Raw genomic sequence first — 12,953 nt, 5'->3', positions numbered from 1 at the left:
TTTGAGCTGTAAAGATGCTTAAATCATAATTTTTGTGGCGATACACTAGTTGTCTCTGCATATTAAGCTGAGATAAATAAATATAGAAAAATATTTTAACGTCTAACAAAAATTACACACTTCGGCTTTAAAGGGCACCTATAATGCAAAATTCACAACATCCCTATTATGATAAAAAATCTGCCCACTTCTTTTTTTTTTAAATTCCCGTAACTCATAAGCAGTGTCTCAGAACAAGCCATTCACAGAAACCGTAAAATGCCCGCTCACGACTGTTGACGGACACTGCTGTATTAGCAGAGACCCCGCCCTGAATGAGCCGCACACAATCCGCCATGTATAAACATGCATTTTCTCTCCCAGCTGTTTACCTTCACGGACATAACTGTTTTTGTAACTTATGTGTGTTTTCAACATAAACTTGTGTGTATTTGACGGTTTAAGTGCAATAAGACATGAAAGAGAGCTTAGTTTAGGACACACATGTCGTGTGACAGCCGCTTTCTGTGCGTTCGCTTCGAATGTGTGCGCTCAAGACGGACACTGCTGTATTAGCAGAGACCCCGCCCTGAATGAGCCGCACACAATCCGCCATGTATAAACATGCATTTTCTCTCCCAGCTGTTTACCTTCACGGACATAACTGTTTTTGTAACTTATGTGTGTTTTCAACATAAACTTGTGTGTATTTGACGGTTTAAGTGCAATAAGACATGAAAGAGAGCTTAGTTTAGGACTCACATGTCGTGTGACAGCCGCTTTCTGTGCGTTCGCTTCGAATGTGTGCGCTCAGAAAACCGTATATCAGAAGTTTAAACTAATGTGGTTTAAAACGCATGATTTCAGTGCGATAGACATGATAATCAAAGCCAAATTCATTATTTATTTTGAGTATTTTGAGCTGAAACTTCACAGACACATTCTGGGGACACCTGAGACATATTACATCTTGTAAAAAGGGGCATAATAGGTGCCCTTTGGGCACAAGACTTCATGCATTATCATGCATGTTGAATTACAGAACTATTTTAGCTTGTAAGAAACAAAGCATTTACCCTATTAAGTGCCTCTAGATAGACAGTGTGAGCTCCCTCAAGTACACACTGGTTCTTCAGCACCCGCAGGGACACGTCCACCATCTCAGGATCCGCCACTGAGGTGCCATGTTCTCTTAAACTCCTGTCTGCACACAATATAAAACAAAGAGTCAGACATTACGTATGTAGGCATTGTAGTTCCCCCAGTCATCATTTAGTCATGAATTTGGAACAATATGAGGGTGAGTAATTTTTTTTTAACTATTCCATCAATGAATTAAAAACACAATGCTTGCAGATCCATTCCAATAAAACAAGATACACAGGAAGTAGACAGACATTCTACCCGGGCTGAGAAGAACTAAACTCGCTCTGAGACCCTCCAGCTGAACTTCAGGAACGAAGTTATGTGTTTTCAGAGCAGTCGGGATCTGACCGAGAATCAGGGTCGCGTCATCTAGACTGGCCCTCCTGGAGTGAAATAAAATGATGATTTCAGTTGTGTTTTTGTCTGTTATACCTCCCATAAATGATCAGATGTGGGAGTTGTGTGTGCTTACGCTCCCTGGAAGAGTGTGTGAAGCAGTTTGCAGGCACTTTCACACACAGCGCTGGAGCTCTCGTGCTTCCGCATCAGATGCACAAGGTTGACATGAATGCCATGTGACAGCAGCAGAGCCCTCATCCTACCTGAAGCACAAAAACACACAAACTGATCGTTTTCTGAGACACATCCCTACTTTGCAAAAAATTACTTTCTTATTTAATATTGTTGTGTTGTTTTCTAGTACAAATATCTGCACATTCTTGAATTTACTTGAGAAGCAAAATTATATTAAGTCTTGACTCCTGAAAAAATATTATTAACATTATAAAAAAATATATTATTATTAAGACAGAAGACTTAATATCTTAAGTCATTTTGCTTCTCAAGTACATTTATTTTGATTCAAGAATGTTTAGATACGTGTACTAGAAAACAACACAAAAATAAAAATAAAATATTTTTTTGCAGTGTAGTGCAAAAGTAGATTAAAATTAGAATTAGAATTAGAATAGAATATAATAGAATAGAATAGGTAAGTGCTAGTATTATATGGTTGAAGTGCACTGCTGAATGCACCAACAAATATTTTGGTAGACTAAAATATACTTAAATGAACTGATAAAGTTGCAATTTTGTACATTTAAGTCTTCAGTGTCACATGATCCTTCATAAATCATTTTAATATGCTGATTGGGTGCTCAATTATTATTGACGCTCGGTTCTTATTATTATCAATGCTGAAAACTGTTTTTTGATGCTCAGTATATTTGAGGAAACTGTGTTACCTTTTATAGGATTTTTTGATGAATAGAAAGTTTAAAAGAACAGCATTAATTTTAAAGAGATTTTTTATTTATTTTTTTGTAACATTATAAATGTCTTTACTGGGACTTTTGATCAATTTAATGCATCCTTACTAAATAAAAGTATTATTTTCTTCTTCTTTTTTAATATGACCCCAAACTTTTGAATGGTAGTTTATACCAAAATAATAGTATTTCGTAATAATCAGAACAATTTCTTGAGCAGCAAATCAGCATATTAGAATGATTTCTGAAGATCATGTGACACTGAAGACTGGAGTAATGATGCTGAAAATACAGCTTTGATCACAGAAATAAATTACAGTTTAAAAACTGATGTAAAATTGCAATAATTGTAATCATATTTCACAATACTACTGTTTACTGTATTTTTTATCAAATGAATGCAGCCTTGGTGAACTACTCTGAAGAATGTGCCCAGCCTTTTGGCCTTCTGAGGACGTCAAAATGGACGTGGACTGCTTACTTAAAGTGCCCAGCTGGCTCTGTCAGTCATGTCCATTTTATGACGAATAACAATCACAAAAAAATTGCACTCCACCTTAAATATGGGCTCTAAGGGATCCAGTGGAGAGCCAGGTTCTCATCTTATACTGTACTATCTTGTTCATTTCCGTGTCCATATTGACTCACCGAGCGCGCTCAGGCAGGAGAGGGCACTGGTCTGCACTGTGGCATTCTCAGGATAAGAGACACACGCTTTCACCGCCACCTTATGGACACCATTCAGCACCAGTATGTTATAGTAACTCTCTGTTGAATGCCAAAAGACATAACATAACTCCAAAAATAAACCACTTTCTAAACGTTCTGAGAACATCGTTTCATCATGACCTTTGACCTGGGCTCACCTGATGTGAATTTCAGTAACAAACGGCATCCAGTCTCCTGTATGGCCTCCGAGTCGAGCCACATGTCCATGGCCTGACACAGCAGACTGTAGCATTTAATGGGTTTGGACATCAGAATCTCAATATTGCTGGCTAGACTCAAGAAAGAGAAGCTTATTTAATACTGTTTGTAATAATATAGTTTAATAGTATCATTTAATATATTTTGTAATTCCAAGTGTATGGAAGTACAATAATGCCATATGTCTTTGAAACAAAAAAGCACGTTGAATAGCGCTAACTGAAAAAATTATGCATTGCATTAACAGTGCTTGCATTTTAATGCCTTGTATTTCCAGGGCTTGCATTTTTAGGTCCTGAAATCTAACATAGTTGTTTATTTAAGCTGTGAATATTTCAATTCAAAATATTTCACACACATTTTCATAATTAAAGATTCAATAATTCATATTCAACTTCCAGAATTCACTTCCAAAATATTCTGTTTAAAATCTAATAATCTGTTTAAAGATACGATGTATAATATTCGACAGGCAAATTTCGGGTCCATTTTATTTCACTTTCCAAATTCGCTTCCACAAATTCAGTGGTTAAAATTCGGCAGAAAATTCGCCATTGCACATCCGGGATCTGCAGGAATAGCGGTAGAGCACCGATGCATGATCTCTAGCTGCTGGCAGTCGCTCACCAGCAGGTGGCGCAAGTGGCTGTTGATGTAGTCATTTACAAAAACTGATCTACAGAAATGGAGCAAGCGCTAAGTAGAAGTTTTGATTATCGGGGCCAGTATAAACATGCGGTAAAGCTGATATTGTGTATGTTTAATTCAACATCTTCGCTGTTTCTCGTAGCATACATGTAAGCAGCTTTTTCTACCACAAAGGAGATTATAATGCTATTTTACCCAACATGCCGGATGTGCAATGGCGAATTTTCTGCCGAATTATAACAACTGAATTTGTGGAAGCGAATTTGGAAAGTGAAATAAAATGGACTGAAATTTGCCTGTCGAATATCATGCATCATATTTTTAAACAGATTGAATATTTTGGAAGTGAATTCTGGAAGGTGAATATGAATTATTGAATTTTTAATTATGAAAATGTGTGTGAAATATTTTGAATTGAAATATTCACAGCTTAAATAAACAACTATGTTAAATTTCAGGACCTAAAAATGCAAGCCCTGGAAATACAAGGCATTAAAATGCAAGCACTGTTAATGCAATGCATTATTTTTTCAGTTAGTGCTATTCAACATGTATATTTGTTTCAAAAACATGTGCCACTATTTTACTTCCATGCAAGTGTGTTATACCTGGAGCAGCCAGTGGTATGAGGACCCTCAGAGCTTGCAGTACCACATTCTCACTGTCCATGAACCGCCTGAGCACATCTAAAACCACCTCATGGTCCTTGTTCTCAATGAACTCCACCAGATGAGCATCAGAAACTGACAATCAAGCAGGTTAATTAGACTGGAATTAACATAAGTGGGGTTTGCTAAGGAAAGCATCACTATTACTAGCGCCCTATGGAATGTATTTTATTTTTCCCAAATTCTGTTTAATTTTTAAGGTCTGTATTTTTGGTTTTAATTTTTTCTGGATTCCATTTGAATGGTTTAATTCAATTTTAATGGTCAAAAACGATGAGTTAAAAAAAAAAATTCTCAATTCTGTGTTGTTTTATTTGATACAGATGTATCAAAAACAGTAGTAATCAAAATAAACCATAAATAAAAAAAAAAATTTAATCTGAAATTTGAACACTTCCTTTCATATTTGGTAAACAGAGTGCTTTACAGTTTAAATTAAAACATGGGAAAAAAATGTGTGTGATATTTCTTAAAAGATTACATAAGCTGCAATATTAGTATTGTTATTATGACTTTGAGAAGTAAATTCGGCTGTCTAACAGAAATAACTTTCTTTTCTAATTTCTTTCAGTTACACTGAACTTTTATTTTGGCGGGTTGTAGTGAAGGTCGTTAATTTTCTGTGAGTATTTGGAGAACGTTTAATCAAATGAAAGGGTGTAAAGCTGGTGAAGTGATTCTCAGAGCAGCTCGCCGCGACATAAGGATGTCGTTACCTCGACAAAATGATCTCGTAGCCACAGCATAATATCACGTTCCCACGAGTTAATATCTCGTGGCCACGCCAAAACTAAGTGAACCAAAGACGTCCCCTCCCGGTCACCGTACTCAAAGGAAATTTGTAACAAATCACTGCTACCTGTTTGCAGCAGTAGTTGTAAAGCAGCACATCCCTGTAGCTGAACCTCTTCTTTGTCATTAAATGACCCCATGGCTTCCAGAACCACAGAAAACACGTCCACTTCCTCCTCATCTAGAACCTGCATCACAATCTCATCTGACCCACACAAAAACTGTTTCACTTCAGGAAAGCAGAAAAATGCACCTCAAGAAAAAAGACACATGCTTATCTAACCATAATCATAATTAGGTTTGTGTAAGGGGAATGTGGACTATTCATAATAAGAAGACTTGAATGTATGAGATGCTTTCTCATTATCCATATTGGTATAATACTGTCATTTCTTAATTGATTATGTCGTTTGCAGTGCTTATTGCAACAAGTAGTTTATTGCCTCATAAAATATGTTAGGTACACAGTATTGTTTCCTTGTTAACTGGTTTGGTTCAAATTTTTATGAAAGAACTTTTTTTGAAATCCCTGCAGAGATCAAATGAATTGGAAAAAATGCATTCGGACCCAATGCACCATAATGGTTGTATAATCAGTACATATAAACATTATTTAAAAGCAAGTCTTACCTGACTTCAGTAGGAGAGCCAGAGCTCTCAAGCCCACCATCATCATCTTGGAGTCATTACGATACATTGAAAGCACCTTAAGAATCTGCCTGTGAACAAACATGCAAACACTTGCATAAACCTGCTGGACATGGATAGCAGCAATGAACTTACTGTATGAATTTCAACAAAAATCAGTTGCAGTATCTCAGACAACATGACGTGTTACAACCAACTTCAGTTGTTTATGGTTATAAAGCGTGGCTTTCAAAACTAAAAAAAAAAAAGTTTAAAATTTAATTTTTCCAAATTTAAAAAAAAGTGCTACCTATAGTTACCTATAGTCGATGTTAAATAGTGTTACCTCTTCCTTCTCTATAGGAGACATTCCAAATTCTATTCAATCTATCAGTTATTAAAGCACCTATAAAAACAAATACTGCATCTGAAACAAATAAACATAATTCAAATAAAAAGAAGATAATTAAATATTTAGAATGCTTGTTGTCTGTCAACATTTCTAGAAATATCTGTGTCTATCAATTATTAAAAGTTTCAGTCAGTTGTGTTCACACAAACAGCCTGGTTTAGATCCTTAGATGAGAGCAAGTTTTGTATTTCATTTGGAAACCAAGGTCCTAGAGTCTGGAGGAAGGGTGGAGAAGCTCATAGCCCAAGTTGCTTGAAGTCCAGTGTTAAGTTTCCACAGTCTGTGATGATTTGGGGTGCAATGTCATCTGCTGGTGTTGGTCCATTGTGTTTTTTGAAAACCAGCGTCACTGCACCCGTTTACCAAGAAATTTTGGAGCACTTCGTGCTTCCTTCTGCTGACCAGCTTTTTGAAGATTCTGATTTCATTTTCCAGCAGGATTTGGTACCTGCCCACACTGCCAAAAGCACCAAAAGTTGGTTAAATGACCATGGTGTTGGTGTGCTTGACTGGCCAGCAAACTCACCAGACCTGAACCCCATAGAGAATCTATGGGGTATTGTCAAGAGGAAAATGAGAAACAAGAGACCAAAAAATGCAGATGAGCTGAAGGCCACTGTCAAAGAAACGTGGGCTTCCATACCACCTCAGCAGTGCTACAAACTGATCACCTCCATGCCACGCTGAATTGAGGCAGTAATTAAAGCAAAATGAGCCCCTACCAAGTATTGAGTACATGTGCAGTAAATGAACATACTTTCCAGAAGGTCAACAATTCACTAAAAATGTTTTTTTTTATTGGTCTTATGAAGTATTCTAATTTGTTGAATTGGTGGGTTTTTGTTAAATGTGAGCCAAAATCATCACAATTAAAAGAACCAAAGACTTAAACTACTTCAGTCTGTGTGCATTGAATTTATTTAATACACGAGTTTCACAATTGAGTTGAATTACTGAAATAAATTAAATTTTCCACGACATTCTAATTTATTGAGATGCACCTGTAATGTGAAAAGTGCTATAGAAATAAACTGAACTGAATTGATTCACAATTTCTTTATATATGCATGAATCCTCCTAGTCAAACACCTTTAATCTTAACCAGCATATATAGAAAAGTTCACTGTACTATACTATATACACAGGAGCCCATACAAGCTCATAGAAATAGTCCAGACTTACTTGTGCACCTCAGTAAACTCATATTCATCTGGGTTGGCCAGACTATCCAGAGTGTTGGGACAGATCTCCATCAGACGACACAGCAGAGACCAGCCTACCTATGATTAAAACCAAAACCTTTAAACACTTTTCTTAGTGAATAAAGCACTGAAATTAAATTTACAGCAGAACAGATCTTACAAGTAACAGTATTACATAAATAAATAAATAAATAATATTTTTGAATAATATAAAATGTTTATATTATTTTGTTATACATATAAATTATATTTTAATATATTTAATCAAATTTTTTATATTAATACATTTTTTATAACAAATTAACATTGATTTCAAAGATGATTTTTAACATTTGAACATGCACTCTTAAAATGAAACCATGTAATGGCATCTCATGTTATGAATCATATGACTGCAAGAATTCACGAACTTCCTGTTCCAGCACAACAGAGTGAAAGCAAGAGAAGGAGCATTGAGTGCCTTGTCAAAGCAAAGGCACCGAGAAAAGCGTCTTGCTGGTAGGTTACAAAAGGAGAACGCAAATATAGGCTACCTATTTTAAGCCATTCACATGCATAGGTAACACGTATAGGCTATTGTTCATTTTTAAAACGCGTTATCTGTTGCTACAGTAGATGTGTGCATATTGGAAGTTGTGCATTGATTTTATTGTGCAATCAATATTATAAAGTATGAATATAAAAATAAAAACAGCTTTCGAGAGCATTCATCTAAACGTAGAAAATGTATTTCGCGACACTTTTTAATTTCGATGTAGTGTTGTTTTAGCTAATATATACAAGCTCGCGATATCGCTGCGTTTACAGACGATGAAACATTTTACACTGTAGGACACACTAAATGAAGCGATTTCGCTAGCTTGCTGGCTCAGCGTAGAGCCTCTTTTATTTGGGGTTTGTGCGGCGTGGACCCGAAAAGTCTGATTCATTTAAGCGAATCGGTTCGTTCGAATGGTTCTCTTCAGTGAACCGAATCCAAAAGTGATTCACTGGTTCGTTGTGCTCAGTTTACAAACGTCCGCCGTGTGGCATTTAATCGTGTGTTTATGTGTTAAAATACACTATATTCCACCACGATATGTTAAAATACGTTGTACAGGTAATGCAAAACGTGTGATTCACAAACAAACAAGCAAATCGGTTCAACGGAGTCATTACCTAGAATCGATTCAAAAGAACAACTGCGCTCGTGGATCACTGCGAATCACACAATAACCTAGTGCTTGTGTGATATTTTCCACAAAAATCAGATTGATTTTGCTGTACAGTAAAATAAACCCCTCATAAAGATCTCTAGACATTTAAAGAATTAATATGAATTGATTTGTAGATGTTTTACTGTTGTGGTTTGAGGTGTGTGCAATGCCAACTTGTTGGGTTGGGTTACATGGCCTTTGTTAATGTTGATCATGTGATGATCTCAAGGTGTTTCCTTTGTGATTTAGGAGACAATGTGCATAAGCTGCAGAGAATGGAGGAGCTGATAGGAGACAGGAGATTTGTTGAGGACAAGAGGAGCTTGATAAAGACGCCATATGATGTCCAGGCCAACAACCAAGAACATGACTCGCCCACGTCCACACATCAGATCCGCTCAGTCCAGCACGGCTCTCCATGTTTCATCTACACCCTGGCTTTTTTCTCGGCTCTGGGTGGATTCCTGTTTGGCTATGACACAGGAGTGGTGTCTGGAGCCATGCTCCTGCTCAAGAGGGAGATGAACCTCAGCTCTCTGTGGCAGGAGCTGCTGGTGTCCATCACTGTTGGTGCCGCGGCCGTTTCCTCTCTGGCTGGAGGGTATCTCAACGGACTCTTCGGCCGGAGAATCTGCATACTGCTCGCTAGCTTCATCTTTTCTGCTGGAGGAATCATCATGAGCGTCGCACACAACAAAGAGGTTCTTCTGTGTGGGAGGCTTACGGTTGGGCTTGGGATAGGTAGGTTATATATAGTAAAACTATTTGATTTCAGTTTGTGTGCCTTATTGTTTTTTTATGTCCTGTGTTTTAGGAATTGCATCTATGACCGTGCCCGTCTACATCGCTGAGGTTTCACCTTCTGAACTCCGAGGTCAGCTGGTCACTATTAACACCCTGTTTATCACCGGTGGCCAGTTCGTAGCTAGCGTGGTGGATGGGGTCTTTAGCTACCTGCCCCATGACGGCTGGAGGTGAGTAAAAACTGAAGTTTTACCTCTCAAATCTGTCTTTATAAAAATATCAGTCTTCTTTTTAAGATTTTATTGTGCTACTGGTATATGTTTGCCACCCATGAGGTCTGAATTGTTTATACTGAGTGGCCAAGATGCTGCAACCCAATAATATTTGTAATAATAAAAAAATAAAACAAAGTTTTATTAAAGGGGTCCTATTATGCTCTTTGACAAAGTCTTGATTTTGTTTTGACAAATCCCGGAAAATATGCGTTGTAGTCCAAACGAGTCGTTCGTTGTAGTTTTTGAAAAGTGATTTCTGTTAAATAAAATATCTCCTTTTGAAGTGGACTTTGAGCTTTGTAACTTTGCAGATCTTTTTTATGCTCAAACAGCAACATTGCAGACTAATTAAAGTTGAAAAAGTGAAAAAGCATAATAGGACCCCTTTAATTAAACATAAAAATAATGTAATAAAATAAATAAAAAAAATATTAAAACAACAGAAATTGTCAGAACACATCAGCTACTGCATAATAATACCCTGGTAACTATAGCAATATAAATATATTGCATATATTACATACACACATATTACTTCTACCTAAACATGTATAAAGCGATTATATGTGACACTGCATCAGAACAAAACCTGTCATAAGGGTCAGTTTTTTGAAAATTGAGATTTATACATCATCTGAAAACAAGGAAAGAGGTATAAAAATAGGACAATATTTGGCCGAGATACAACTGTTTGAAAATCTGGAATCTTCGGGTGCAAAAAAAAAAAATCCAAATATTGAGAAAATCGCCTTTAAAGTTGTCCAAATGAAGTTCTTAGCAATGCATATTACTAATCAAAAATTAAGTTTTGATATATTTACGGTAGGAAATTTACAAAATATCTTCATGGAACATGATCTTTAATATCCTAATGATTTTTTGGCATGAAAGAAAAATCGTAAATTTTAGTGTATTTTTGGCTTTTGCAACAAATAGAACCGTGCTACTTAAGACTGGTTTTGTGCTCCAGGGTCACATATTATAAAAAAATAGTCATATTCAGACATTCTGCAGGAAAAGTAGAGAATTTGAATGTGAGATAAAAAATTAGATATAAAAGTTTTTCATAACCTGGTTTTTGTAATCATTTTTGAATCATTTTTGTGTTCGTGTATAGGTATATGTTGGGTTTGTCAGTTGTTCCTGCTGCGCTGCAGTTCCTGGGGTTCCTCTTCCTCCCGGAGAGTCCTCGCTGGCTCCTGCAGAAAGGAGATACCCAGAATGCTCGGCTGGTGCTCAGTCGAATCCGCGGCGGTGTAAATGTGGATGAAGAGTATGAGAGCATACGGAGCAGCATTGAGGAGGAGAAGATTGATGCTGGAGGTGAGATCATCCAGAAACCTGGAAATATTTGAAATTGCGTTTTCTAGGCCAGTGGTTCCCAACCCTGGTCCTGGAGGCACCCCAACACTGCACGTTTTGCATGTCTCCTTAATCAAACACACCTGATTCAGATCATCAGCTCATTAGTAGAGAATTCAAGACCTAAAATTGGTGTGTCAGAGAAAGGAGACATACAAAATGTGCAGTGTTGGGGTGCCTCCAGGACCAGGGTTGGGAACCACTGTTCTAGGCCATAGTGATATCAGATTTGAGCTTTTTTTGAGTGAATCGTTTACATTTATATTCATTTAGCAGAGGGTTCTCCAAGCAACGTAGAAATGAGAAATACAATAAAGTGATTCAACCTTGAAATAACAACAACCTTATTGTTCTTTATTGTGCTTTAGCAAGGAAATGTGTCATTGATGAACCAGAATCAAAATTATTTTTATAAAACCTAATAAAGTAATCATAAATGACTAGAAATTAAACTGTGTAAACTCTATGGTAATTGTATAAAATGATTATATAATTTTCACTGATTGATTGATTATCTTCTAGAGGGTCCAGTGTTGTGGCGTATCCTGACGTTCGCTCCAGCACGGCGTGCTCTGATCGTGGGTTGTGGCCTACAGATGTTCCAGCAGCTCTCGGGAATCAACACGGTCATGTAGGTTACTAGAGCGCATTTGAGTCTATTTGACTCCCTGGTAATATGACTAATATTACCGATATATCACCGATATATCGGCTGTCAATATTTATCAGCCATTTTTTTATCAATTTAATACCATCAGCAATAAACTAGCTAGCATATCATAATGTACTGTATACTTTACTCATGTAAAACATGATCAAAACAGTAATCTGTTTTAATGACAAAAGTTAAATAAGTGAGGAAGTGACAAATATCGGTATTGGAATCAGACAGTTATTGTTTGTTAAAATCGGCCCAAGTATCGGCCAAAAAAATCCAATCAGTGCATCACTAAGTTAACGTTATTGTTATCATCAACGTCCTTGGTGTGAATTGAAGGCTAATTCAGAATTGAATTGCAGCTTTTTATTTTACAATACTGACTTTTTTCTCGCAATTCTCAGAAAAAAAGTCAGAATCGTGAGATATGTAAACTCGAAATTCTAAGAAGAAAAGTCAGAACTAACAATTGTGAGAAAAAAGTCAGAATTGTGAGGGGGAAAAAAGGTCGCAATTACCTTTATATTTTTTCTGTGGTGGAAACAAAAACAGAATTACGAAACGTAAACTTTTTTTTTTTCCTGCAGTTGTCATAATTATAAGAATTCCACGATACAAACTCATAATTGCAAGAAAAAAAGTCAGGATCATGAGGAAAAAAAGTTGCATTTACATTGTGACTCGCAAATACCTGCCTAAAAAAATAAAACGGAATTGCGAGATGTTAACTCAATTGTGTGTTTAGAACTTGCGATTGTGATATATTAACCCGCAATTCTGAGAAGAAAAGTCAGAACTAACAATTGTGAGAAAAAGGTCAGAATTGTGAGGGGGAAAAAGTCGCAATTATCGTTTTTATTTTTGTATTCCTTGGTGGAAACAAAAACAGAATTGCGAGATGTAAACATTTTCTCACAGTTCTGAAATTTGTTTTCTCGCAGTTTTCAGAATTGTAAGAAAAAACTCATAATTGCGTGATACAAACTCACAATTGCAAGAAAAATGTCAGAGTTATGATAAAGGCACAGTTACTTTGCAACTCACAAATA

At 36.5% G+C, this 12,953-nt stretch overlaps 2 protein-coding genes across 2 annotated transcripts in view; one reads left to right on the top strand and one right to left on the bottom strand.

Annotated features, from left to right (window-relative positions):
* LOC107752478 (leucine-rich repeat serine/threonine-protein kinase 2-like) overlaps positions 1–8,294 on the bottom strand; it is a 49,744-nt gene extending 41,450 nt beyond the window's left edge. The window contains exons 1-10 of the mRNA XM_016568461.1: positions 8,280–8,294; positions 7,650–7,747; positions 6,059–6,147; positions 5,496–5,633; positions 4,577–4,711; positions 3,260–3,391; positions 3,042–3,161; positions 1,598–1,727; positions 1,384–1,508; positions 1,056–1,183 (exon numbers count right to left, since the gene is read on the bottom strand). Of these exons, the coding sequence (XP_016423947.1) occupies positions 1,056–1,183; positions 1,384–1,508; positions 1,598–1,727; positions 3,042–3,161; positions 3,260–3,391; positions 4,577–4,711; positions 5,496–5,633; positions 6,059–6,147; positions 7,650–7,747; positions 8,280–8,294 (1,110 nt within the window). The remainder of the gene's footprint in view (positions 1–1,055; positions 1,184–1,383; positions 1,509–1,597; positions 1,728–3,041; positions 3,162–3,259; positions 3,392–4,576; positions 4,712–5,495; positions 5,634–6,058; positions 6,148–7,649; positions 7,748–8,279) is intronic.
* The window catches only part of LOC107752466 (proton myo-inositol cotransporter-like), an 18,361-nt gene continuing 13,467 nt past the window's right edge, over positions 8,060–12,953 (top strand). Inside the window, exons 1-5 of the mRNA XM_016568445.1 lie at positions 8,060–8,167; positions 9,115–9,606; positions 9,680–9,839; positions 11,002–11,207; positions 11,769–11,877. Of these exons, the coding sequence (XP_016423931.1) occupies positions 9,141–9,606; positions 9,680–9,839; positions 11,002–11,207; positions 11,769–11,877 (941 nt within the window). The 5' untranslated portion in view covers positions 8,060–8,167; positions 9,115–9,140. The remainder of the gene's footprint in view (positions 8,168–9,114; positions 9,607–9,679; positions 9,840–11,001; positions 11,208–11,768; positions 11,878–12,953) is intronic.

The sequence above is a fragment of the Sinocyclocheilus rhinocerous genome, unplaced genomic scaffold, assembly GCF_001515625.1.
Source record: "Sinocyclocheilus rhinocerous isolate Xijiao unplaced genomic scaffold, SAMN03320098_v1.1 scaffold921, whole genome shotgun sequence".
In the NCBI taxonomy this organism is placed as follows: domain Eukaryota; kingdom Metazoa; phylum Chordata; class Actinopteri; order Cypriniformes; family Cyprinidae; genus Sinocyclocheilus; species Sinocyclocheilus rhinocerous.
The sequence above is the reverse complement of the archived record's forward strand: the minus strand, read 5'-3'. Positions and strand labels throughout refer to the sequence as shown.